General features: G+C 42.3%; 1 protein-coding gene across 1 annotated transcript; it reads left to right on the forward strand.

Moving 5' to 3' along the window:
• The first annotated feature begins 369 nt into the window (after window positions 1-369).
• Window positions 370-13433, forward strand: LOC120936823 (leucine-rich repeat-containing protein 15-like). The gene is made up of 3 exons (XM_040349515.1): window positions 370-439; window positions 6837-6941; window positions 9513-13433. The coding sequence occupies exon 3, from the start codon at window positions 9520-9522 to the stop codon at window positions 12271-12273; it is 2754 nt and encodes a 917-aa protein (XP_040205449.1). The 5' UTR covers window positions 370-439; window positions 6837-6941; window positions 9513-9519; the 3' UTR covers window positions 12274-13433.
• The last annotated feature ends 11368 nt before the right edge of the window (window positions 13434-24801 follow it).

Below are 24801 nucleotides of genomic sequence, written 5' to 3' on the forward strand. Positions count from 1 at the left end.
AGCTGCAAGTGCTTGGGTAAGAATTTTAACAAATAATTTACTGGGGAACATTTTTTTTTTGTTGTTCTCAATGTGTTAAGCTACAATACGCTAAGGGTTTAAATGCAGCAGACTGTACAGACTGTATGTGGTTCATTTGAGGAATTCTCCAACATATGCCCTCCAACCAGGTTAACTGGATGCAGATAAAGTGCATACAGCCTGAAGCAGAAAAAGAATGCCATGTTTCATAATCAGCAATCATAAATATGCAAGAGAAGATATTCAGGCAGGATGTTATCTTTGAGGTGCATATGTTTAGGTTATTACAATGAGAGATAGGACTGCAGAGTCTGTGTAAGCAGAATGCCTGCAAGAACTGCAGAGGACTAAGAATCCTGGTCAAGAAAATGTGTGTTAGTACCAGAAAAAACTCGGACCTGCGGTCGCTACAAGGAAGGTAAGGCCCTCTTATGGGCATTAATATCAGATTATTATCAGCAGTTTAAAAGGGTGACGCTACATCTGATACCCAACAAGGATTGGCTGTATTAGTGTACTAACACATAATTATGTACACACTGGGTTGATTTACTAAAGGCAAATAGACGTTTTACTTTACAAGAAAATTTTCCCTTAGCTTAGTAAATGTGGTAAGCTAATTGAAAATGTTCTTGTAAAGTGAACAACCTATGTGCTTTTACCAGATAAACCTCCATGGGTGCAAGGACATCTTGGGACAATTTCTCTGAATTAGTGTGAAATTTAGTGGCACAGGCAGCAGGAGACATCCACTATCTTTTTACAAGGACCTATGTGTTTGCACAGTTGCTTTATACGTTTAAAATGAGTACAGGTTCAGCTTAATGATTACAAGATACGTTAAGTCATCTTTCAAGAAACCTTTATCATTTCTGGAAGAAGAAGAAGAAGAAGAAGAAGAAGAAGAAGAAAAAAAAAAAAAAAACAATACCAGCCAATAGCATAGCCCCCCAATTGTCCCTGATTTTGAGGGACTGTCCCTGATTTGGAGCAATGTCCCTTTGTCCCTCTTTCCCCCTCATTTGTCCCTCATTTTGGTCTGATCTAAATAGTTGTATATAAAATACACTTGTTATCCTTCAAAAAGTGTTTCCCAGTGCTAAACCTTTCATCTGATTTCTAAATTGCTGCATTTGTAAATGTCAAATGCCAAAATAAAGGAATAGTAGTTGTAAAAAAGGATTTAATTAACCTTTTTTTATTTGGTTAATTCTCCTTTAAGGGGGTGTGGCGGGGGGCATGTCCTATGCTTACATACATTTGCTGGTAGGTGTCCCTCATTCCCATCTCAAAATGTTGGGAGGTATGCAATAGTGCTGTATGATTCTTATACTGTCTAAATCAGGGGTCTCCAAACTTTTCAAACAAAGGGCCATTTTATTGTTCTTTAGCCTTTAGGAGGGCCGGATTGTGGCTACCGGGGTAGAAAATGCCCCGGGCACAGCATTGGTGAGAATAAATATGGCCTCATAGTTTGCGATCAGTAGGATAAGGAGTAGTGCCCCTATTAGTAGGAGTAATTGTATCACATCATTGGTATAACTGGAAGAAAAAGTGCCCCTTGTTGGAGTCAGTGGGAAGAATAGTGCCTCATATCAGTGGGAGGAATAAAGCCCTGAGGGCCGGATAAAGGCTAGCAAGGGCCACATCTGGCCCTCAGGCCGCAGGTTTGGAGACCCCTGGTCTAAATTAACTTTTGTTTAGATGGTAAAGTTAATTGCACTGCTTATGATTAGCAGCTCAATAATTCACCTTTCTCTCAGACCTACATACTCCCATTTGCATGTGCAACATAGGGGAAGAGATAGCTTAACTTACCTTCTTCCCAGCTCCCTGTTCCTCCGGTTTCTCACTTTCCTGCATTGGCTTTCCTGATAGAAACATTACCATCAATATTCTGCAGACCAGGGTAGAGGAAAGCAATTCTGAAAAATCAGGGGAAATAAAGCTAGTTCTTGAGAACTGAAGGCTGTGCCATTGAACACCCACTGAAACCTTCACAATCACCTAGGTCATTTTCTGGGCGATACAACTAGTCTATATGAGAAAATCACTTTAAGCTTAAGCCTAGTACACACCACTCGTTTTTTTTTCCGTTCAACCCAGATGGTTGAGAGAAATAAAAACTGACAGCTCCAGTCGGAGTCGATGTACTAACAATCTGACATTAGTACAGTGATCTCCCCTGCTGTTCTATTGTATTCTGACAGGGGGACGGAACACTCTGGTCAGTGCTCATTGGCTAAGAGCACTGATTGGCGGCTGGTCTTCCCAGCTGCCATACACACAGGCTGGTTTTTATTGAACCTACCTATGTCACCTGAAACGCATTCCACACACCAGGCTTTAGTGGAGAGTTAACCCTGGTGTGTGGAATGTGTTTGAAGCTTGGGCATTTCAAACTGAGCATGTGGTAGACAAAATGCATAAGCAGAAATTTCCTTCAGTGAAAACGATTAATTAGTAGTGAAACAATTTGTAAAGTAAAGTGTGGTGCTACATCATAAAACTAATAGCAAATAATTAGAAGTACTGAAAAAAAAAATAATAAAGGATCCAATGGATCCAAATTGGCCCAGTATATATGTATATATGTGTGTACGACTGTCCCAAGCGTGTCGAGATCCTACGGGGTAAATGACCGCACCAGCCAGCAAGACACTGGCTGCAAAAAGCGCCTAGAAGCGATTCAGTTCGCATGTGTAGCGCTCTACAAGTCACTCATTCAATCAATCATAAATGCACGTAGATAAAACAATGCCCACCCTCATTGGAAAGTACTTTGTGATAGCATCAACATTAACAGCTTAACCTCCCTGGCGGTATTCCCGAGCGTGACTCGGGGTGGGTTTTTCATGTTACGATCGGTAACCCCGAGTCACGCTCGGGGTAGACCTGCAGAGCCTGCAGCGTGCGCTGGCTTACCTTGTCCTGGATCCAGCGATGTCACCACGCTGTGTGAGCGAGCGAGACCTCGCTTGATTCACACAGCGTCCTCCTGTGCCGCCGATCTTCGTTCCCTGCGACGTTACGACGCATGGGAGCGGAGATCGGCGCCAAATTCAAAAAAGTAAACAAACACTTTACATACAGTATACTGTAATCTTATAGATTACAGTACTGTATGTAAAAAAAACACACCCCCCTTGTCCCTAGTGGTCTGCCCAGTGTCCTGCATGTCATTTTATATAATAAAAACCTTTCTTTCTGCCTGAAAACTGTAGATTGTCCATAGCAACCAAAAGTGTCTTTTTATGTCAAAAATGGTTTTAGATCAGCTAGAAAACAGCGATAATAAATTATAATCACTTGCAGAATTGTGTGATAGCGATTTGTGAGGAAATTTGTCATAAAAAAAAAAAAATAATGACAGCGACAATTCTGCAACTGAGCAAATTTCAGTGATTTTGATTTGATTACATTATTGAATAATTGTTATTTTAATTATATTATTACTTATTTATAATTATTTATTATATTATAATTTAAAATTTTGTTTTTAAAAAAATGTCATACCCGGGATGCCTATTAGATTCTTGTTTGGTCAGATTTAAGTGAGTTATTCCTAAAAATTACAGGCCTACAGTATAAAACGCCAAATTTCCTTGCAAATAATTGTACCGCTTTCAGCATGTTTTTTCAGACAGAATCATACCGCCAGGGAGGTTAAGGTCCCTCTGCACACCGTCCTGACAGCCACAACGTGCATTTAAAAAACAGGGATATCAGGATTCAGGAAGCTTTCTGATGACATGTACAACACAAAATGCATAGAGGATTTGTGTCCATCCTTTAAGTAGATGATTTAGAATATTCAATATCCATATTTAATTGTTTAGCACCATCATCCCTTTACAAGAAAAATCAAAGAAAATACCCTATTGGGGGGTATGGGACTTTCAAGGTGCTATTCACTATTCAAACTGTTTCACAACAGTTTTAGTTAAAAAAGTTATTTATATTTATTATTGCATAGAAAAAGAGAGAAAGAGTATACAGTTATGCCGCGTACACACGATCATTTTTCAGCATGAAAAAAAACGTTGTTTTTCAGCATGTCCAAAAAACAAAGTTTTCCCAACTTCATCACTAAAACGACATTGCCTACACACCATCGTTTTAAAAAAATTATCTAGAAAAGCGCGGTGACGTACAACACGTACGACGGCACTATAAAGGGGAAGTTCCATTCGCCTTTGGGCTGCTTTAGCTGATTCCGTGTTAGTAAAAGACGATTTGCGCTTTTTTGTCTGTTACAGCGTGATGAATGTGCTTACTTCATTATGAACGGTAGTTTTACCAGAACGAGCGCTCCCGTATCATAACTTGCTTCTGAGCATGCGCGGGTATTTTACGTCTTTTTAGCCCACATACGATCATTTTTTACAACCCGAAAAACTACATTGTTTAAAACGACGTTTAAAAATGCAGCATGTTCGAAAAAAAAATTTTGTCGTTTTTCAGAACCTGAAAAATTATGTGTAGCCCACACACGATCATTTAAGACCCGGACCAAAATGCAGGTAAAAGACCAGGCCCCTTTTTGCAATTCGGCACTGCGTCGCTTTAACTGACAATTGCGTGGTCGTGCGACGTGGCTCCCAAACAAAATTGGCGTCTTTTTTTCCCACAAATAGAGCTTTCTTTTGGTGGTATTTGATCACCTCTGCGGTTTTTATTTTTTGCGCTATAAACAAAAATAGAGCGACAACTTTGAAAAAAATGCAATATTTTTTACTTCTTGCTATAATAAATATCCCCCTCAGTTTAGGCCGATACGTATTCTTCTACCTATTTTTGGTAAAAAAAAATCGCAATAAGCGTTTATCGATTGGTTTGCGCAAAATTTATAGCGTTTACAAAATAGGGGATAGTTTTATGGCATTTTTATAAATATTTTTTTTTTACTACTAATGGTGGCGATCAGCGATTTTTTTCGTGACTGCGACATTATGGCAGACACTTCGGACAATTTTTACACATTTTTGGGACCATTGTCATTTTCACAGCAAAAAATGCATTTAAAATGCATTGTTTACTATGAAAATGACATTTGCAGTTTGGGATTTAACCACAAGGGGGCGCTGAAGGGGTTAAGTGTGACCTCATGTGTGTTTACAACTGTAGGGGGGTGTGGCTGTAGGTCTGACGTCATTGATTGTGTGTCCCTATATTAGGGAACAAACAATCGATGACAGCGCCACAGTGAAGAACGGGGAAGGCGTGTTTACACACGGCTCTCCCCGTTCTTCAGCTCCGGGGACCGATCGCGGGACTCTAGCGGCGATCAGGTCCGCGAGTCCGCGGCCGAGGTCACGGAGCTTCGGACCGGGTCGCAGGAGCACGCCGCGGGCGGGTGCGCGCCCGTGACCCACCGCTGGGCTTTATACAGTCACGTACAGCTACGTGATTGTGCCCAGCGGTGCCATTCTGCCGACGTATATAGTCGTTAGTCCTTAAGTGGTTAAATGACGTTTTTGAAAAACAACGCTTTCTTCATGCCGAAAAATGATCGTGTGTACGCGGCATAATACATTTCCTCCATACAATTGTTCCACACTTTATGTTCTACATGTTTCACCTTACGGCTTCCCCAGGAACATGTATGGATATTTTTTTCTAATGGGTAAATGTAAATAGAATTACAAATTCATATAAAATACTTAAAAATAAGACATTTAAGGAAGTTTCTTTTGAATTTATACATACATGTAAGGCTGAACCTGGATGATTGCAGAGACCTTCAAATAAATGGCTTTGAGTCCACAGTCCACTTGAGGGATATTCAGAGCCTATTATGTATATGATGGTGTCAGAGCAGCTTGTTAAGCACAGATATATACCCGTGGAGCTCACATCAAATCCAGCCGGATTATCAAAAGTGAGGAGTATTGTTTATAAAGTTGTACAGGCATACCCCACTTTTAAGTACACAATGTGGTTTATTTATTAAAGCTGGAAAGCGCAACATCGAGCTCATTTCTGCATATTAACCAATGAGCTTCTAACCCCAGCTTGTTCAGTTAAGCCTGGTAAAAAACTTGAAAGCTCATTGGTTTCTATGCAGAAGTGAGCCAGATTTTGCGCTTTCCAGCTTTAGTAAATAAATCCCATTGGGTACTTAAAAGTGGGGTATGCCTGTATACCCTTTTCACATTATTAATTACGTGACAGTCGATGAATAATTGTGACATGTTATGTATCAATGCATGTCTCTGTATATTACTTGTATATTAAAAATCTTTGCTATACTGTAAAAAGAAATAAGAATTATGCTTACATAAAAAAACTTTTACTCAATTTCGTAGACTAGTATTTGATATGAATTTGTAATTCTATTTACATTTACCCATTAGAAAAGAATATCCAATATGTTCCTGAGGAAGCCGTAAGGCAAAACATGTAGAACGTAAAGTGTGGAACAATTGTATGGAGGAAATGTATTATTGTATACTCTTTCTCTCTTTTTCTATGCAATAATAAAAAAAACTTTTTGAACTAAAACTGTGACATAGTTTGAATAGTGAATAGCACCTTGAAAGTCCAATACCCCCCAATAGGATCTTTTCTTCGTGTGTCCATTCTTTTCTGACATCATTTCCGGGCTTGTTGGTTCCATATCCCCCGTCTTTGAAATGCACATCGTGGCCATCAGGACGGCGGGCAGAGGTATCTTAAGCTGTTAATGTTGGTGCTAGAACATAGCACTTTCCAATGTGAGTGGGCATTGTTTCATCTACCTGCATTTATCCCTGGTATTAAGCATATTATGCTATGATTCTCCCTATATTATGTCTCCTATGTTTTTTTTTTAGTATGATTGCTTAAAAGTTATCAAAGAACAAGGAACCATCATCCCTCTCACAGTTGGTAACAGGGAACCCTTCATCCCTCCAGTAATTTCCAGTGTTTAAGTGTTGGTGAGTGTGATCTTTTCACGCACGGTTTGAGGTGGATCATCACTTTTATCAATTTGAGGACTATTTATTTATTTTTATTGCTACAGTATCACCCTCTATATTACGGTGATTGGATTTTCTTCGGTTTGTGCATATATTTAATTAGATTGCTTTCACTGTTATGTGATTTATTGGATTGGGGATACACACCACTAGATCCATTGGATCCTTTATTTATTTTTTAGTACTTGATCACATCTAATGATTTGTCTATTAGTTTTATAAGGTAGCGCCACACTTTACTTAAATAATTTTTTCATTATTTTTGGAGTAGTTATCCACTTTTAAAGGGACAGCTTCACTCACCAATTATTCATATATAGTATTGGCGCCATCAGGCCCGGATTTACTCCCTTTTGCTGCCCCAAGGCCGGGTCCTTCAATGAAACCCCCGCCTGAGCAGTACAGGGTGGACATTATCCGCCGGGGGACTTTTTCGGCAGGACACTGAGAAGCAGGGGGGGTACTGCTGCCGAATATGACATTGAGAGGCGGGGGTGTGCTGCTGCAAAAAAAAAACATTGAGAACCGGGGGGAATGTTGCTGACAAAAATTACATTGATCATTGGGGGGTGCTGCTGCCGAAAATGACATTGAGAACCATCTCACCCCCTCTGTTTTCTCTCCTCTCACCATCTGTGACATGACAGGGGGGGACTCCCGAAATAAAAGTGTCCTCTCCTCTCAGTTGCAGTGCCGCCCCTGCACCCACTGCCGCCCCAAGGCCTGGCCTTGTTGGCCTTGTCTTGAATCCGGCCCTGGGCGCCATTCCTTGTCACCTTTTACTACATAAAATGATTAGTAGATCTTGAAACACGGCAATTGAAATTATATGCAAATCTTGACTTTTCGGTGTCCGGCTACGCTATGAAATACAGTGAAAGCAGGGATTCCTATACTGATTCGAACTCCTGAAACTCCTCATCTCACCATCTCTGTAATTCAGAAGGCAGGCTTTGTGAATTCTGTGACACAGCAGTGCCTACGCACAGGGCATAGCGAATATGTGTCACAGAATTCAAGTAAATGTGTAAAAAGATTCACTTCAGTTTAGAAGTAGCTAGAATTAATTAAAGTATAATTAAAGGCAAAACTTTATTTTTTTTCATTTTGGATAGCGTATGGGAGGGTATAACCCTTGTTTGTTTGTTTTTTTGTCATCTGTGTCCCATTGGGGAATTTTCCCTTCACTTCCTGTCCCACAGCCAAAGTGAGAGGAAATTCCTCTAAAGTGAGGGAATCTCGGGGTGTCACCAGGGTCACTAGAACTAGTGTCCCCATTGGAAGAATTCCCCCTCTATTACTGTTCTGTTGTCAATTCAATTTTAAATTTTATTTACTTCACTTTCGAAGATAACAGTAAACAGGACAAATAGAGAGGGTGAATCTCCCTAAAGGGAGCACAGGCGGCACTATAAACTGACAGGTGTTCTAATCTCCACTCTATCCAAAAATTAAAAAACAAAGGGTTTACCTTTAGTTACACTTTAAAATACAATGTGGGAATTAATATACAATTTTATATCTTGACCTTAGATACTTTTCAAACCAGGGACTGGTGACTCATCTAAATCTATTTTTTTTTTAAATTCAACAAAAGTTTTATTTAGCTTGCAGAGGTACAAGGCATACAAAATCCCCTCGACATATCGGGGACATAAACAAAATAGAAATAAAAAACAGAGAGAAAATAACATGTACAGACATAGCAACCCCATTCTGGAGGTAAATCCCCCCCCCCCACCATCACTCCGGACAGCGCTCTCGTGGCGTCCAATCACATTCCATGTCTCACCCAACATTAATACCCAGCAACCTATCCATCACCAAGTCCAGCAGGGCTAGACCCGGTACATCCAGCCACTTTGCCCATAACTTCTCAAACTTGTGGGCGGTACCCCTGTGTTGATAGACCAGTTTCTCCATCCTCAACGTTGTCCTGATATTGGCAATCCATTCAGCATGGGTCGGGGGAGCCTCAGCTCTCCAATGAACCATGATGAGCTTCCTCGCCTGGAACAGCACCCTGTGTATCGCTTCCCTGTCCGCCTCTTACCATTCGTACTCCTCCAGAGCCCCCAAGAGACATGCCCTCGGGTCCTGTGGAAGAGTCACGCCAAATGCTGAGTTAACGGTACTCACAACTCCTGCCAATAAGTGTGGAGTTTGGGACATCTCCATAGCATATGAATCAAATCTCCATGGTCTCTCTTGCAACGTGTACAGGTAGGGTCGAGTTGCGGATTCATCTTATTAAGCCTGTGTGGGGTATAGTAGGTACGCAACAGGATATACAACTGGGTGAGCCTTTGTGATACATTCAGGGAGCCATCTAAATCCATTTTAATGTAATGGAAAATGGTTTGATAATTGCCCACTAATGGTGTATAAAACAAATGTTGCTAGAAATTACAAGTGCATAATAGAAATATTTACCTACTTTATCTTATTACCCAATAGGTTAAGTTTATCTTTTTGGTGAACAGGTATCCATAAGCCTAATAAATACTTATTTATTTTTTGTATTAACAGAAACAGAATGGAGTCCTTACTCGTTCTTTTGATTTTATTTGAGGCTGCTGTACCCGGCCCTGTCAAATTATGTGAAAAAGAGTATGACTGCCCAAAAGATTACCAAGAAGTCTTTGCGAGCCCCATTGCTGAGATTCCTAAATCCATAAAACCAAAAACCACAGAGCTCTTCTTTGTGCAAACAGAAATATCAACAATAAGAAAAGATGCTTTCAAATACATGAGTCAACTGCAAAAAATAGCATTCATTAACAACAAAATTGCGTCAATTGAGGATGGTGCATTTGACAGTTTGTCCAATCTCACTGAACTAGAGATATCTGGAAATGCTGATTTGAAGCAGCTATTGAGTGGAGTATTTAAAAACCTTGGGAGTCTGAAAAAGCTGATATTGAAAAATAATAAGATCAGTATGATTGAACAAGGTATATTTGACAGCTTGGACAATTTAGAAGAACTATATTTAAATGTTAATGAACTGCCGTCATTGCCTCAAGATCCGTTCAACAATCTTGTTAACCTTACAATGTTACATCTAGCAAAAAATAATTTGACGACTTTACCTGAAGACATATTTTCCAAACTGACTAAACTAAAAGTCCTTCGGCTCTATGAAAATTATCTCACTGAACTTCCACTAGGTTTGGTGGACAGTAACCACGAACTCATTGAATTCAGTGTCTCAAGGAACAAGATAGAGCAATGGCCCCAAAACTTTTTGGCCAAATCAAAAAATCTTGAAAAACTTTACTTGGATGGCAACCTAATAGAAGAACTTCCAGATAATACATTTTTTGGTCTTAATAAGATTAAACAACTCAAAATAAACTCAAATAAACTCCAGAAGCTTCCACGTCAAATAACTGATAGCATGCCCATAACCGAACTTGATTTGAGCAAAAACAACTTGACAATTATTCCACATGAAGCATTTAGTAACTTTAAATTGCTAAGAAAATTAATTTTTTCTTCCAATCAAATAAATGCTTTAACAAAGGAAATGTTTAAAGGTCTAGACAAGTTAACGGAGCTTAATTTACAAAAGAATTTACTTAGTAGCTTACAAGATGATGTGTTCTCTTTCCTTCCAACGTTAAGGACACTGAGACTTAATGAAAATCAATTCACCAACTTTCCAGTGCCTTCTATTGACTCAATTCCCAAACTGACTGGTGTGTACTTAGGTGGTAATCCTTGGGCTTGTGATTGTAATATGCAAAGTTTTCATGACTGGATAATGAATTATCAAGCAAAAGTCAAAGATGCTGATAACATACTTTGTGTGTCACCTGCTTATCATAATGGAATCAAAATAACAATTTTGAAGCCAGATGAATTAATATGCCCAACAACTGTAATAACAACAACAACACAAATTACCACAGTTCAAATTTCCACAGTAGGAGCCATTGTCACAACTCACCCAACTACCAAGCAACTGACAACAACTCCCCAGGTTACTACACAACCCATTGTAACAACTCACACCCCTACAACACTGAAAACTACAGCTCCTTTCACACTTCTTCCAACTACAACTCAAGAAATTACAACTACCACCATAACAACAATGAAGCCTACAACACCATCTGTAACAACACTACCGCAAACCACAACCAAAGAAGTTACAACAGTACAAAGTACAACAACAATGGCAACCACAGACATGACATCTACAGAGCCTACAACTATACAAATCACAACACCGCAAAAAACAACTCTTGCTCAGACTACTACTAAAGAGCCTACTACTATACAAATCACAACACCAGAAGCAACAACTCTTCTTCAGACTACTACTGAAGAGTCTACCACTATACAAATTACAACACCACAGGAAACAACTCTCGCTCAGACTACTACTGAAGAGTCTACCACTATACAAATTACAACACCACAGGAAACAACTCTAGCTCAGACTACTACTGAAGAGTCTACCACTATACAAATTACAACACCACAGGAAACAACTCTCGCTCAGACTACTACTGAAGAGTCTACCACTATACAAATTACAACACCACAGGAAACAACTCTCGCTCAGACTACTACTGAAGAGTCTACCACTATACAAATTACAACACCACAGGAAACAACTCTCGCTCAGACTACTACTGAAGAGCCAACGACCGTACAACAGACAACTCTAGCCCTAAAAACAACACTTTCAGAAACTACAACAGCTGGCATGACAACATTTGGAGAATCTACAACAGCTTTGAGAACTACTTTACATACCACAATACAATCTACAGAGAACCCTTTAACTACAATGTATACTTCAGAGCCCAGCACAGCTTTCACCACATTATTTACAACTGTGGGAGGTACAACAGAGATGTCCTCTACAGAAGCATCAACTACATGCACATCAACAGCTGTAATCACTAGCAAATTAACTACAACAGAACTATCATCAACAGTGATATCAACAACGCACTTGACAACATCACCTGCAACAACTGCATTTTTTGCTACATCATCTACTACATTCCTGCCATCAACAACAGTGATAGACAATGCCACCATGCCTTCAACCATAACATTACATTCTAAAGACAGTGATTTTCTTCTTGGAGATAAAATACACCACTGCAAGTTTTTATTTATTTCCTATTTAACCCTTTTGTGTATTGAAATTTTTTCTACATTGTTTTTAATAACATTTGCTTACAGGTTGCACAAGTCTATACGCAGTGTAAAGATACCAGTACATCCTGTTAGGTTGGTCAACATGCATAAAAAAAAGGACAAAACATAAGTTCAGATTTACTTTCCTAGTTAAAATCTTGTTACCATTAACGATTGTTAAGTTTCAAGAAACATTTACAGTATAACCTAAATATGTTGATAATTCAATACCAGTTGGAATGGCAGATGAGGTACTGAGATCCACTTTGCACATGTAGGATGCACAAAGAAGATAGGGTCATTTAACAAAAGTTTTACCAGAATCATTGACATCAACATGAGGTACAGCTGCATAATGGATTCCTGCTATGTATGTTGTTGCCGGGTGTAGTTAGACTATATTGATTCCCTTTATACTTAGTAAAGCACCAGGGTGGTGGATCCCGGATGCATCTATCCACTGAAGACAACACTCTCCTGGTAGGCCCTGCTGAAAGCCCAATGGCTTTGTGTGGCCTGTACACTGAATGCAAAGTTTGTGTCAGTGAAGCCCACACTTTTTCAAAGCTCTTCACGCTCCAACCCCTCCCATATAATCTAGTAATATATTCCTGGCCTCAGTGGCGCATAGCAGCCATTTTTGTTGATGATTGCTAAACTTCCTCCTCCAGGGTGCAGAGCAGCTACTGCTTTTTATTGTGCTGAGCATATGTATACTTTTCAACCTCCTCCTCCTCAAAGGCACAAAGCAGCCGACTTCATTTTATTTACTTTTATTTCTTCCTCCTCATGCAAGCATAGCAGTCATTATTCTGCTGTTCATTGTTCTGCTGTGAGGTGATTACTTCTGGGCATTACTTGAAGATCCATGGTGTGTTGGTGACAGAGGCGTAACTAGAACCTTCAGGGCCCCGGTGCAAGAAACCATGAAGGCCCCCCCCCCCTGGCCTCTGGCCAGAGCCCATCCCACTGATCACGGGGGTAGCAGGACCTGCATAGGAGGGGCGGTGGGGGCAGCATATGGAGGAGCAAATCCCCTCCATTTTCCTCCTGCAGCCACTGAATGCCTATGAGAGGGATAGGAGGAAAAGCAGGCTTTTAGCGGCTGCAGGAGAAAAATAGTGGGGATTTGTTCCTCTATATGCCCCCCATCCAGGTGTACAGGGGCAACATGTGTGACATTGCAATTGTGACCCCTGTAGTTATGCCCCTGGGATGAGTGGCAAGGGTGGTGGTTGGGGGGCATTGGATGAAATGAGTGGCAGCGGTGGTGGGAGGATGGGATCAATGGTGAGGGTGGTGGTTGGGGAAGATGGGATGGGATGAGTGGTAGTGGAAGGGGGGGATTGAATGAAATGAGTGGCAGTGGTGGGGGGGTGGGATCAGTGGCAGGGATGGTGGTTTCTGGATGGGATCAGTGACAGTAGTGGTCATAGTGGTGTGGTGTGGGGGGGTGGATTAGTGGCAGCAGCGGTGGTGGTGGTGTGGATCAGTGGCAGCAGTGGTGGTGTGGGGGGTATCGGTGGTGGTGTGGGGGGTTTTATCAGTGGTACTAGTGGCAGTGTGGGGGATTATCAGTGGCACTAGTGGTGGTGTGGGGGGTGTATCAGTCGCACTAGTGGTGATGGTGGTGGGGTATAAGTGGCAGTGGAGGGGTATCAGTAGTGGTGGTGGGGGGTATCAGTGGCAGTAATGGTGGTGGGGGGTATTGGTGGTGGGGGGGTATCAGTCGTGGTAGTGGTGGTGGGGGCTATCAGTGTTAGTAGTGGTGGTGGAGACTATCAGTGGCAGTAATGGTGGTGGGGGGGTATCAGTGACAGTAATGGTGGTGGGGGTATCAGTGGCAGTAATGGTGGTGGACAGCATCAGTGGCAGCAGTGGTGGTGTTGTTGGGGGAATCCTACATTTTGTAGGATTATTTTTTAAATAGTTTTATTTATTTTTCTTCATAAGGCCATTCCTGCCATGGTCATGCAAACAATCAAATCTATGAACTACAGAGTATTAAGGATGTACCGGTTGCTTGGGGTGGCCCACTATGTGCTTGAGGTTCTAGCGTGACCTGTTGCACATATGTCAGAGAGGCCCTTCAGTGCAGGGGGGGGGGATTTGTGACTGAGAAGCTGACTTTTAATAACCTGAGGTGTTAGTGGGCCCTGAGGACAGGGTTGTGACCACTGCTCTAATCAATACAAGCTAAAAGTTAGATTCTAAAATAAAATAAAAGACTAATGCCACGTACCACGGTCGTAATTTCCGACAACAAATGTTCGATGTGAGCTTGTTGTCGGAAAATCTGACCGTGTGTAGGCTCCATCGGACATTTGCTGTCAGAATTTCTGACAACAAATGTTTGAGAGCTGGTTCTCAATTTTTCCGACAACAAAAGTTCTTGTTGGAAATTCCGATCGTCTATAGCCAATTCCGACACACAAAAATCCTATGCATGCTCGAAATCAATTCAACGCATGCTTGGAATCATTGAACTTCATTTTTCTCGACTCGTCGTAGTGTTGTACGTGACCGCGTTCTTGTCATTTGGAATTTCCGACAACACTTGTGTGACCGTGTGGATGCAACACAAGTTTGAGCCAACATCCGTCGAAAAAAAGTCGACGGTTTTGTTGTCGGAATGTCCAATCGTGTGTACGCGGGAGGCATTAACCCTTCATTCCAACTTCAGATGTACAATGTGTGAAGTCAGTGGGGTAGATTCAGAGAACAATTACGCCGGCGTATCCATAGATACACTGCGTAATTGCTAAGCTGCGCCGGCGTATCTACTTTCTGTATTCAGAAAGCTAGATACGCCGACTTTAGCCTAAGATACGACTGGCATAAGTCTCTTACGTCGTCGTATCTTAGGGTACATTCTGACGCTGGCCGCTAGGGGCGCTTCCGTTGTTGTCGGCGTAGAATATGCTAATTTCCTAGATACGCCGAATTCCAAACGTACGTGCGCCCGGCGTTAATTTTTTACGTCGTTTGCGTTAATGCTTTTTCGGCGTAACGTTGTTCCTGCTATTAGGAGGCGCAGCCAATGTTAAGTATGGACGTCTTTCCCGCTTCGAAATTTGATTTTTTTACATCGTTTGCGTAAGTCGTTTGCGAATAGGGCTGGACGTAATTTACGTTCACGTCGAAACCAATACAATGTTGCGCCATACTTGGAAGCAATGCACACTGGGATATGTACACGGACGGCGCATGTGCCGTCCGTACAAAACGTCAATCACGTCAGGTCATCATAAATTTAAATAGAACACGCCCCCCTTCCACATTTGAATTACGCGCAGTTACGCCGGCCCCTTTTACGCTACACCGCCGCGACTTACGGAGCAAGTGCTTTGTGAATACAGCACTTGCTCCTGTAAGTTACGGCGGCGTAGCGTAAATACGATACGCTGCGCCGCCGTAACATTGCGCACCCGTACGTGAATCTACCCCAGTATCTACCTCATTATGCTGTCAGTTGATGGTACCTGATCCCATACCTGGAGTTTTGTGGAAGATTGGTATTGTTTTAGCCGGTGCTGCTATATAAGGAATTGTTTTGAATGTATTTTAAATTAGTGTCCATTGTGTACTAATGAAATGTGAGTTTTATTCAATACTGTTTTTTGTTTCTAAAATAAAAATGCTAAAATGAAAAAAATGTAATGCCGCGTACACACGATCATTTTTCGGCATGAAAAAAACGTTGTTTTTCAAAAATGTCATTTAAAATGATGGTGTGTGGGCTTTACATCATTTTTCAGGTTCTGAAAAACGACAAAAATTCGAACATGCTGCATTGTCGTTTTTCGGGTTGTAAAAAATGATCGTGTGTGGGCTAAAACGACGTAAAAAACCTGTGCATGCTCAGAAGCAAGTTATGAGACGGGAGCGATCGTTCTGGTAAAACTACCGTTCATAATGGAGTAAGCACATTCATCACGCTGTTACAGACAGAAAAGCGCAAATCGTCTTTTACTAACACGGAATCAGCTAAAGCAGCCCAAAGGGTGGCGTCATCCGCATGGAACTTCCCCTTTATAGTGACGTCGTACGTGTTGTACGTCACCGCGCTTTGCTAGAGCATTTTTTTAAAAACAATGGTGTGTAGGCAACATCGTTTTAATGATGAAGTTGGGAAAACTTTGTTTTTTCGACATGCTGAAAAACAACGTTTTTTTTCATGCTGAAAAATGATCGCGTGTACGCGGCATCAGAGCTTTTGTTTTGTTTAAGTTTTATGTGTCATTTTGGGACATATGTTTATCTGTTGATTGGTGCTTGAGTTATGGTTAAGGCTCCATTCACATTTCTGCAACTTGTCATGCAACTGTGGACATCAAAGTTGCATGAAAAGTCATTCCCCATGCTTTTCAATGATACCCATTCATATATGCGCAACTTAAAGTTGCAGCAACTTCAAACTAGTTCATGCACTACTTTGGTCCGATTTTCATGCAACTTGAGGGCCATAGACTTAAATGTTAACCCTCAGAAGTCGAACCTGAATGTTATACAATGCAACTTGTGTGCAACAGTTGTCCATTATGACTGGTCAAAGACAAAGTCATATCCAAGTTGACTTTGGAGTTGTACAAGTGAAAAAGGAGCCTTACCCGAGGAGGAAATAAATATGTTGTCAAAAGACATGCCTAAAACATGCAGGTCAAGTTGTTCTAATATTGGTTGTTATAATAGGTGGCACCCTTTGGAAAAAGTTGACTATTACAAACGAAGACTTGAATCTCTTTTTACTGAAGACACTTATTTGTGGAGTGTATAGGGAAATCTGGTTAACCACTTGAGATCCGCGCTATAGACAAAATACGTCCGCAGCGCGGCTCTCAAGTGCCAAGTGGCCGTTTAAACACGGCCTTTTATGTGCATTACCCGGGTAAAAAGTGTCCCGACGCATCGCCGAAGACCCGATGCGTGTACCTGGCGGCCGCGATGTCCGCCGGGTACACGCGATCGTCGGTGACACGGCAGGTGACAGCAGGGACGTGGAGCTCTGTGTGTAAACACAGAGCTCCACGTGCTGTCAGAGGAGAGGAGACCGATCTGTGTCTCTTGTACATAGAGACACAGCATCGGTCACCTCCCCCAGTCACCCCCCTCCCCCCACACAGTTAGAACACACCCAGGCTACACATTTAACCCCTTCCTCACCCCCTAGTGTTAACCCCTTCCCTGCCAGTCACATTTATACAGTAATTAGTGCATTTTTATAGCACTGTCGCTGTATAAATGTGAATGGCGCCAAATTTGTGTCAAAAGTGTCCGATACGTCCGCCGCAATATCCCAGTCCCAATAAAAATCGCAGATCGCCGCCATTACTAGTAAAAAAAAAATAATAAAAAAAATAATAATTCTGTTCCCCATTTTGTAGGCGCTATAACTTTTGCGCAAACCAGTCGCTTATTGCGATTTTTTTTTTTTTTTTTACAAAAATACGTCAAAATACGTATCGGCCTTAACTGAGAAAAAAGAGTTTTTAAAAAAAAAAATGGGATATTTATTATAGCAACAAGTAAAAAAAAATATATATATTTTTTAAATTGTCGCTCTTTTTTTGTTTATAGCGCAAAAAATAAAAACCGCAGAGGTGATCAAATACCACCAAAAGAAAGCTCTATTTGTGGGGAAAAAAGGACGCCAATTTTGTTTGGGAGCCACGTCGCACGACCGCGCAATTGTCAGTTAAAGCGACGCAGTGCCGGAAGCTGAAATTTGGCCTGGGAACGAAGGGGGTTTATGTGCCCAGTAAGCAAGTGGTTAAATTTGCTGACATCACTGATCAGTGGAATATATTAGGCGCTATTCACACCTGAGTGATCCGAAATCGCGGGCAGAATCAACATGATTCTGCCGGCGATTCGAAATTGTGGCAAATCACGGGACGCTTGTGCGATGCCATTACTTCTTAATGGCACCCCAATCGTTCTGCAATCACAGCAAATCGCAATGCACGATGCTGTCGCTCAAAAGAAGCTCCTGATTGCAGCATGATTTATTGCTGTAAAACCGCGCCTCGATTGGGGTGCCATTAAGAAGGAATGGTATCACACAAGTGTCCTGTGATTTGCCGCAATATTAAATCTCCGGCAGAATCGCAGTGATTCCTCCCGCAATTGGAATTGCTCAGAATATGATTTAGTATTTTGTTTCTTTTGTAAATATTTGATGATCTTTGATGTACTTTTATTTACTAAAGGTAAATCCACTTTGCACTACAAGTGCACTTGGAAGTGCAGTTGCTGTAGATCCGAGGGGTAGATCTGAAATGATGGGAAGCTCTGCTGATTTTATCATCCAATCACGTGCAAGCTAAAATGCTGTTTTTTATTTTCCTTGCATGTCCCCTTCAGATCTACAGTGATTGCACTTCGCAGTGCACTTGTATGCAAAGTGGATTTACCTTTAGAAAATAAACCCCATTGTTTTTTTCACATATTATGTTTGGTTTAGATAAGAGCTACCCTTTTTTGAATAGTGATCCATGTATGCTCTATCACATGTAACATTTTTAAATGTAAAACAATGATTGTATACAGTACTGTGTATATATATATATGAATAAACAGACTCTAAACATTAGAGTAATATTTATCAACTAAAATAAAAAGGACAAAAAAAAAAAAATGACAGACTCCAATTCCTCAATGTCTGAACTCACAGATTCATATTAATAGTTTACTTTGGAACATACAGGTATAGATTGTACAGAAAGTGCAGTTATATTGGTAAAGGAATTAATGATCTGAACTTGCATGATTTCAAAGCTGCATTTTAGTCTGACTTTGGGGGCGACTTGAAAGAGATCTGTGCGGGTTCATGCACAGATGTCTATTGATATTGCCCCCGAAGTCACCAAAAGTAGTGCAGGAACTACTTTTGGAAATCGGTGCAGCGCCGCAAAATCGGGATTGTATGGATTGGAACGCTCCTATTGCCAGCAATAGGCTCCGATTTGACATGTGATTTGACCTGTCAAATCACATGTCAAATCACGCCAATGTGAATGGGGGCTAAAATATATAGAAGGCTCCTTTTTACATAATTGTATAGGTTAAGTGAATCTCTATTGAATTAATTGAGTACAAATTCTCAACTCCTTTAGTCAGGGCCGCTGTTAGAAATCATGGGGCCTCGTACAGCCTACTTAACGGGGCCCCCTTCGACCCTGCCATCAAACCCACCCCTGAACCTGCCTCGAAACAAAATTCAGCTTTGTGTTCAAGTGCTTGCAGTAGAAGGGGGAGCAGTTGAGGACTCTATAAATGTACATCTGAGCTGCACCCACCCCAAAAAAACAAAAAGTGTAAAAGAGGCCTAAGGCTACATTCACATCAGAGATTATAGCCAGTACGAATTGTAGCGACAATTCTTCCTGTGTCTCTCAATGGTTAGGTGTGGCAGCCGGCACGCTAACTATGAAAGGTTGCTGGCGGCCCAGCCTAGTCATGGCTCTCAGCACAGCCAGCGATTACCTAAAGTGATTTCTGCTAGACAAATGTTGTCTGTGTCCATCAACGATCACCCCAGGTAATCACTGGCTGGGAAGAGAGCTAGAAATAGGTGCAGCCACTGGTGACCTGTCAATATATTGAACTGGGGGGCGGCAACTGAGAGCCACAGGAAGAACTGTCACTACAATTCGCAGCGCCCTAGTCACCGGTGTGAATGTAGCCTCTTCTATGATCATTATCATGATAATCGCACAGTACAGGTGCTGTGGCTCAAAGAACCTGTACTGTGTGACTATCAAGATGAAAATGACGATGATCACATTTGGCCACTGACCGAAAAATTCATCATAGGCACAGCAGTGGCAAAGTTAGACATTCTTTCATCTGGGGCAAAGACTTGCATTGTTCTCCCCACCCCTGGAGAAGACAGTGCCAGTAGGGAAGAGGTTGGTGTCAGTAGGGTGGTGAACAATGTCAGTGTGGGGGAACAAGGGGGCAGTGGTGCTCAGTGAGGGGAAGAAGGGTAGTTGTGCTCTGTGGGGGACAAGGGGGGCATTGGTGCTCTGTGAGGGATGATGGGGTACTGGTTCTCAGTGTGGAGCAAAAGGGGGCACTTGTGATGAGTGGGGGAAGATGGGGGTACCGGTGCTCAGTGGGGCGAATAAAAAAGGTGCACTGGTGACCACTGGGGGGGATATGGGGGTACTGGATCCCAGTAGGGCAACATTAGTGATCATTGGGGGGAGGTGAGGAGAACTGGTGCTCAGTGAGGGACAAGGGGGTACTGCTGCTCAGTGGGGGGACAAGGGTGGCACTGGTGCTCAGTCAGGGGAGATATGGGGTCCTGGTGCTTAGTGGGGGGAGTTGAGGGGCAGTGGTGCTTAGTGGGGGGAGATGAGGGGTCCTGGTACTTAATGGGGTCAGATTGAGGCGCTGCCAGTCAGTGGGAGAGGGGGGCATTTGTGTTCAATGGAAAAGGGAAGTAGAGTGTATACCGCTCCAAGGCTGTCTGCAAATGAAAGATCTCTTGATACTACTGTGGCAACAAGACTTGGTGCCTGCTGAGGTCCGCAACCTAGAAAATCCATGCAACAAAGCGAAAAAGTGGCACATCCAGAGATGAAGAAAAATGTGTTGGTTTATTGTAGAATCAAAGGTTTAAAAAACATGCCACACTATTCAGTAGACGCGTTTCACACAAAGTGCTTAATCATTGCTTGTTTTTTTTATAACATTTTTTACATTTTTTTATATATTTTTTTTTATTAAAGGGCTCAGAGGTCCCCAGGGCCCCATGTGGCAACCCCCCCCTTTTTTTTTTTATAAATGTTTATTTTTTTATTTTTGTTTATTTTTTATTAAAAGGCCCAGAGGTCCCCAGGGCCCCGGATGGCAACCTCCCTTTTTTTTATGTATTTTTTATAAATGTTTATTTTTTTTATTTTTTTATTAAAGGGCCCGGAGGTTTATTTTTTCTTTTTATTAAAGGGCCCAGAGGTCCCCAGGGCCCCGGATGGGTACCCCCTTTTTATATATATATATATATTTATTTTTATTTTTATTTCTTCTTTTTTTTGTAAAGGCCCCCCCCCGCTTCTCAATTTGCGGCAGCCCCCCCGCTTCTCAATTTCAGGCGGCAGCACCCCCCCTAGGTTCTCTGCTCCAGGGGGCCCATGCCTTGAGCAGTGTAAGGGGCCCCATAATTCCTGATCGGTCAAAAATCCGACCATGTCCAAACGCAGTGACCATCGGTGAAAAATCCGACCATGTCCAAACGCAGTGACGTAAAACACTACGACGTGCTGAGAAAAATGAAGTTCAATGCTTTCGAGCATGCGTCGACTTGATTCTGAGCATTTGTGGATTTTTGACCGATAGAAAAAAACGATTGTCTGTGTGGAAGTCCATCGGTCAAAAATTAACACATGCTCAGAATCAAGTCGACGCATGCTCGAAAGCACTGTCCCCAGGGCCCCCGATGGGTACCCCCTTTTTATATATATATATATATTTATTTTTATTTTTATTTCTTCTTTTTTTTTGTAAAGGCCCCCCCACTTCTCAATTTGCGGCAGCCCCCCCGCTTCTCAATTTCAGGCGGCAGCACCCCCCCTAGGTTCACTGCTCCAGGGGGCCCATGCCTTGAGCTGTGTAAGGGGCCCCATAATTCCTGATGGCGGCCCTGTGCATACCTCCCAACACGCACGGATTCTGCGGGACTTTCCCGCACAGACAGCTTCTTCCCGCAGTCCCGCAAAAGGGTTAATTTTCCCGCACTGCAAGAGGAGGCAGCACGGAAGCAGGAGGAACCGGAGCGGTGTGTGGAGGACTGTGGCTGCTGAAGGGAAGAAAACCGACAGCCGGGCTAATGACAGTCTGAGACCCCGCTCAACAACTGCAAAATCCCCCCCCGCTCAACAACTTTAATGCGCCCCCCGCTCAACAACTTTAATGCGCCCCCCCGCTCAACAACTTCAATTCGCCCCCCCGCTGAACAACTTCGATTCCCCCAATTCTCGACTCCAGGGGGCCCCTTCAACACTCAAGCCCAGGGGCCCCCACCACCCTAAGTCCTGCCCTGACCATGTGCATTGCTCTGTGCACACTACAAATCCCATAGTCCATCTCAGGAGCAGCAAGAGAGGGGGGCAACATTCCTTCATACAGTGAGACCATGGAGAATGGCTGTAGATACCCTCTAGGAGGAAGTTGGATAACAGCAGCAAAAAAGAAGGAAACATACTAAAGAAGCTAGATGCTACAGTATATAATATCTCATTTCAGATAAGTGCACACTGGATGTATTTCTCAGGCACCCAGGATGCTTTTCTAATGTCTTAAATAATCTCTTAAAGGGGTGTTAAAGGTTCCAGTTGCTTATAAGCCCCACCAGCCCCCCCTCCCTTTACTTACCTGAGCCCTCGAAAGTCCCGCGTCCAGAACGCGCTGGATTTTGGCCCAATGTTCTAGACTAGCGCAGCCATTGGCCTGCGCTGCTGTCAAACAAATCCAATGACGCAGGCACCGGGGGTGGGGCCAAGTCCAGCATCCGTGTCTATGGACGCAAATGCTGGACTCAAGAGCACGGCCGCAAGGTAACCCCCTTGGGAAAGCGCTTCTCTTAGGGGGGTTATCTGATGCAGTGAGGAGCCAAGACAGCCGCCGAGGGACCCCAGAAAACGAGGATCGGGGCCACTCTGTGCAAAACGAGCTGCACAGCGGAGGTAAGTATGATATGTTTGTTATTTTTTTTTTTTTTTTAAATCAAACCTTTAGTACCCCTTTAATACAAATATCTTACAACTAAGAAGGCCCTTTATCAGAAAAAAAAAATATCAGTTAAAAGATTTTTCCAGATGCCTTAACTCCCCTGGTTGATGCTACAGAAACTCTGAAATAAAAATTCCATACTGTGTAAAGTGCTGTATGATTAATTCCACATTCAATTCAATTCTGAGAAAAGACCCTAAAAAGTCCAGCTAAAAGGTTATGATGCCCATCCCTAGTTCCCATTCATTTTAAAATGATTGAATGAATCATACATAATCATACACAAATTTACAGAATGTTAGAGCATTATTTTTGCAAATCATTTTGAACATCCAATACAGAACTCTGTGCCCTCCTCTGGTTCAGACTAGAGGATAACGTGCTTGAAAATAGCTGGAACGGGGGCGTGGCTGGACGAGGATGGCGCTGGACGTACTTTCGATGAGCTCCGTCTGACATTATTGAATCGGTAGCCATCTAACGCCCGTTCTGTTTTTATAGTGCCCCAAAATCCTCATCCTGTACCCGGGACTCTCCCTGTACGGCACTGTACTCTTTCTGGGTGTCCGGGACGTCTGCTTACCTTACGGTGTGAACCGAGGCCTACTCCCACCCTTAGACTCCAACGCCATCTTGAGGCCTAGTCCGCAGAGGACGACACCGCGCTCGAGTGGTGAGGGTGCAGCGGACGGATCGGTCGCCGACTCACTCCCACCTGTGAGGCACCGCTCTGTGAAGGATTCCCGGAGCAAATATCCGACCGGAGACTAGAGGAGGCTTCCGTTTTTATTACCGGAGGCCCTCTGACGCAGTTTTTAATACAACTGCCGATGCGTCATCGCCATCTTGTGGCCTGAAAGGTTATTGCCACAGACTTCAGATATACTACAACAGCAGAAGTGACACCGCCATCTTGTGGCCTGCAGGTTTATTATTACAGACTTCAATTAATATTACAACTGCAGATGTGACGCCGCCATCTTGTGGCCTGCAAGTTTATTACCACAGATATCATATAGTGTGGCTTATTCCACTGAGACTTGCTTTTTTACTCATTAAATTATCCTCTGGAGACTGATACTCAGGGTGAGACATGTGGATGGATGCTTAACTGCGAATTTCCATAGACCTAACAGTATCTTAATAGACCTTCTCCTCGGGGTCCCAAATACTTATAATAAAAAAAAAAGGGGGGAAAGGAAAAGAAAACCTCCTGGGATCTGCAGTTTCTGTATTGCCTCACTCCCGGCTATACTGTTATTGGTATAGATAATATCTTCTGCCTTTCTTGTGACGTTTAAACACTGTGGTTATTTTTATTATTCTAATTGCCTAAGTGCTGAAACTGACTGACCACAATTTTTAGGATTTGGATGCCAACGGTGACCATAGTGTTGGTTTCTATCCCCTCACTTTGCTCCAACTAACTTATATAAACTATCTGGAAACAGCACTCAGGGACCGGACACCGACAGTACACTTATTATTGTCTCATTTATCTTCAATCTGCAACATCCTTCCTGCTGTTCTGTTCTGGTGATGTAAGATATTTTTTTTTTTTTTTTTTTAACTACACACCAGCAGGCCATTATATGGCTATTTCTATGATAGCGACTTAAGGAGGTCCGCCGAATCACCGTCCGATAGTTGTCGACGACAGATACGATTTTTGATCTTCCTATCCACATATATGACACATACATGATACATGCTATATGTGGAATTCACCTACAACTGAGTTTTTAATTTTTCTTAACTGTACATAGATGTTGTAGCCTGGATTTGGATTGACCATTTCAATGAGACACCCTGATTGATAGATGATATGGAAGTGTTCAAGGGCTGCTAATTCTACAGTATATAACAATTTAACACATGTGGGTGTGAAAGCTTTATTACACTTCTGAATACATGAAGGGGAAAC

This window comes from Rana temporaria, chromosome 4 (genome assembly GCF_905171775.1).
Source record: "Rana temporaria chromosome 4, aRanTem1.1, whole genome shotgun sequence".
In the NCBI taxonomy this organism is placed as follows: Eukaryota; Metazoa; Chordata; class Amphibia; order Anura; family Ranidae; genus Rana; species Rana temporaria.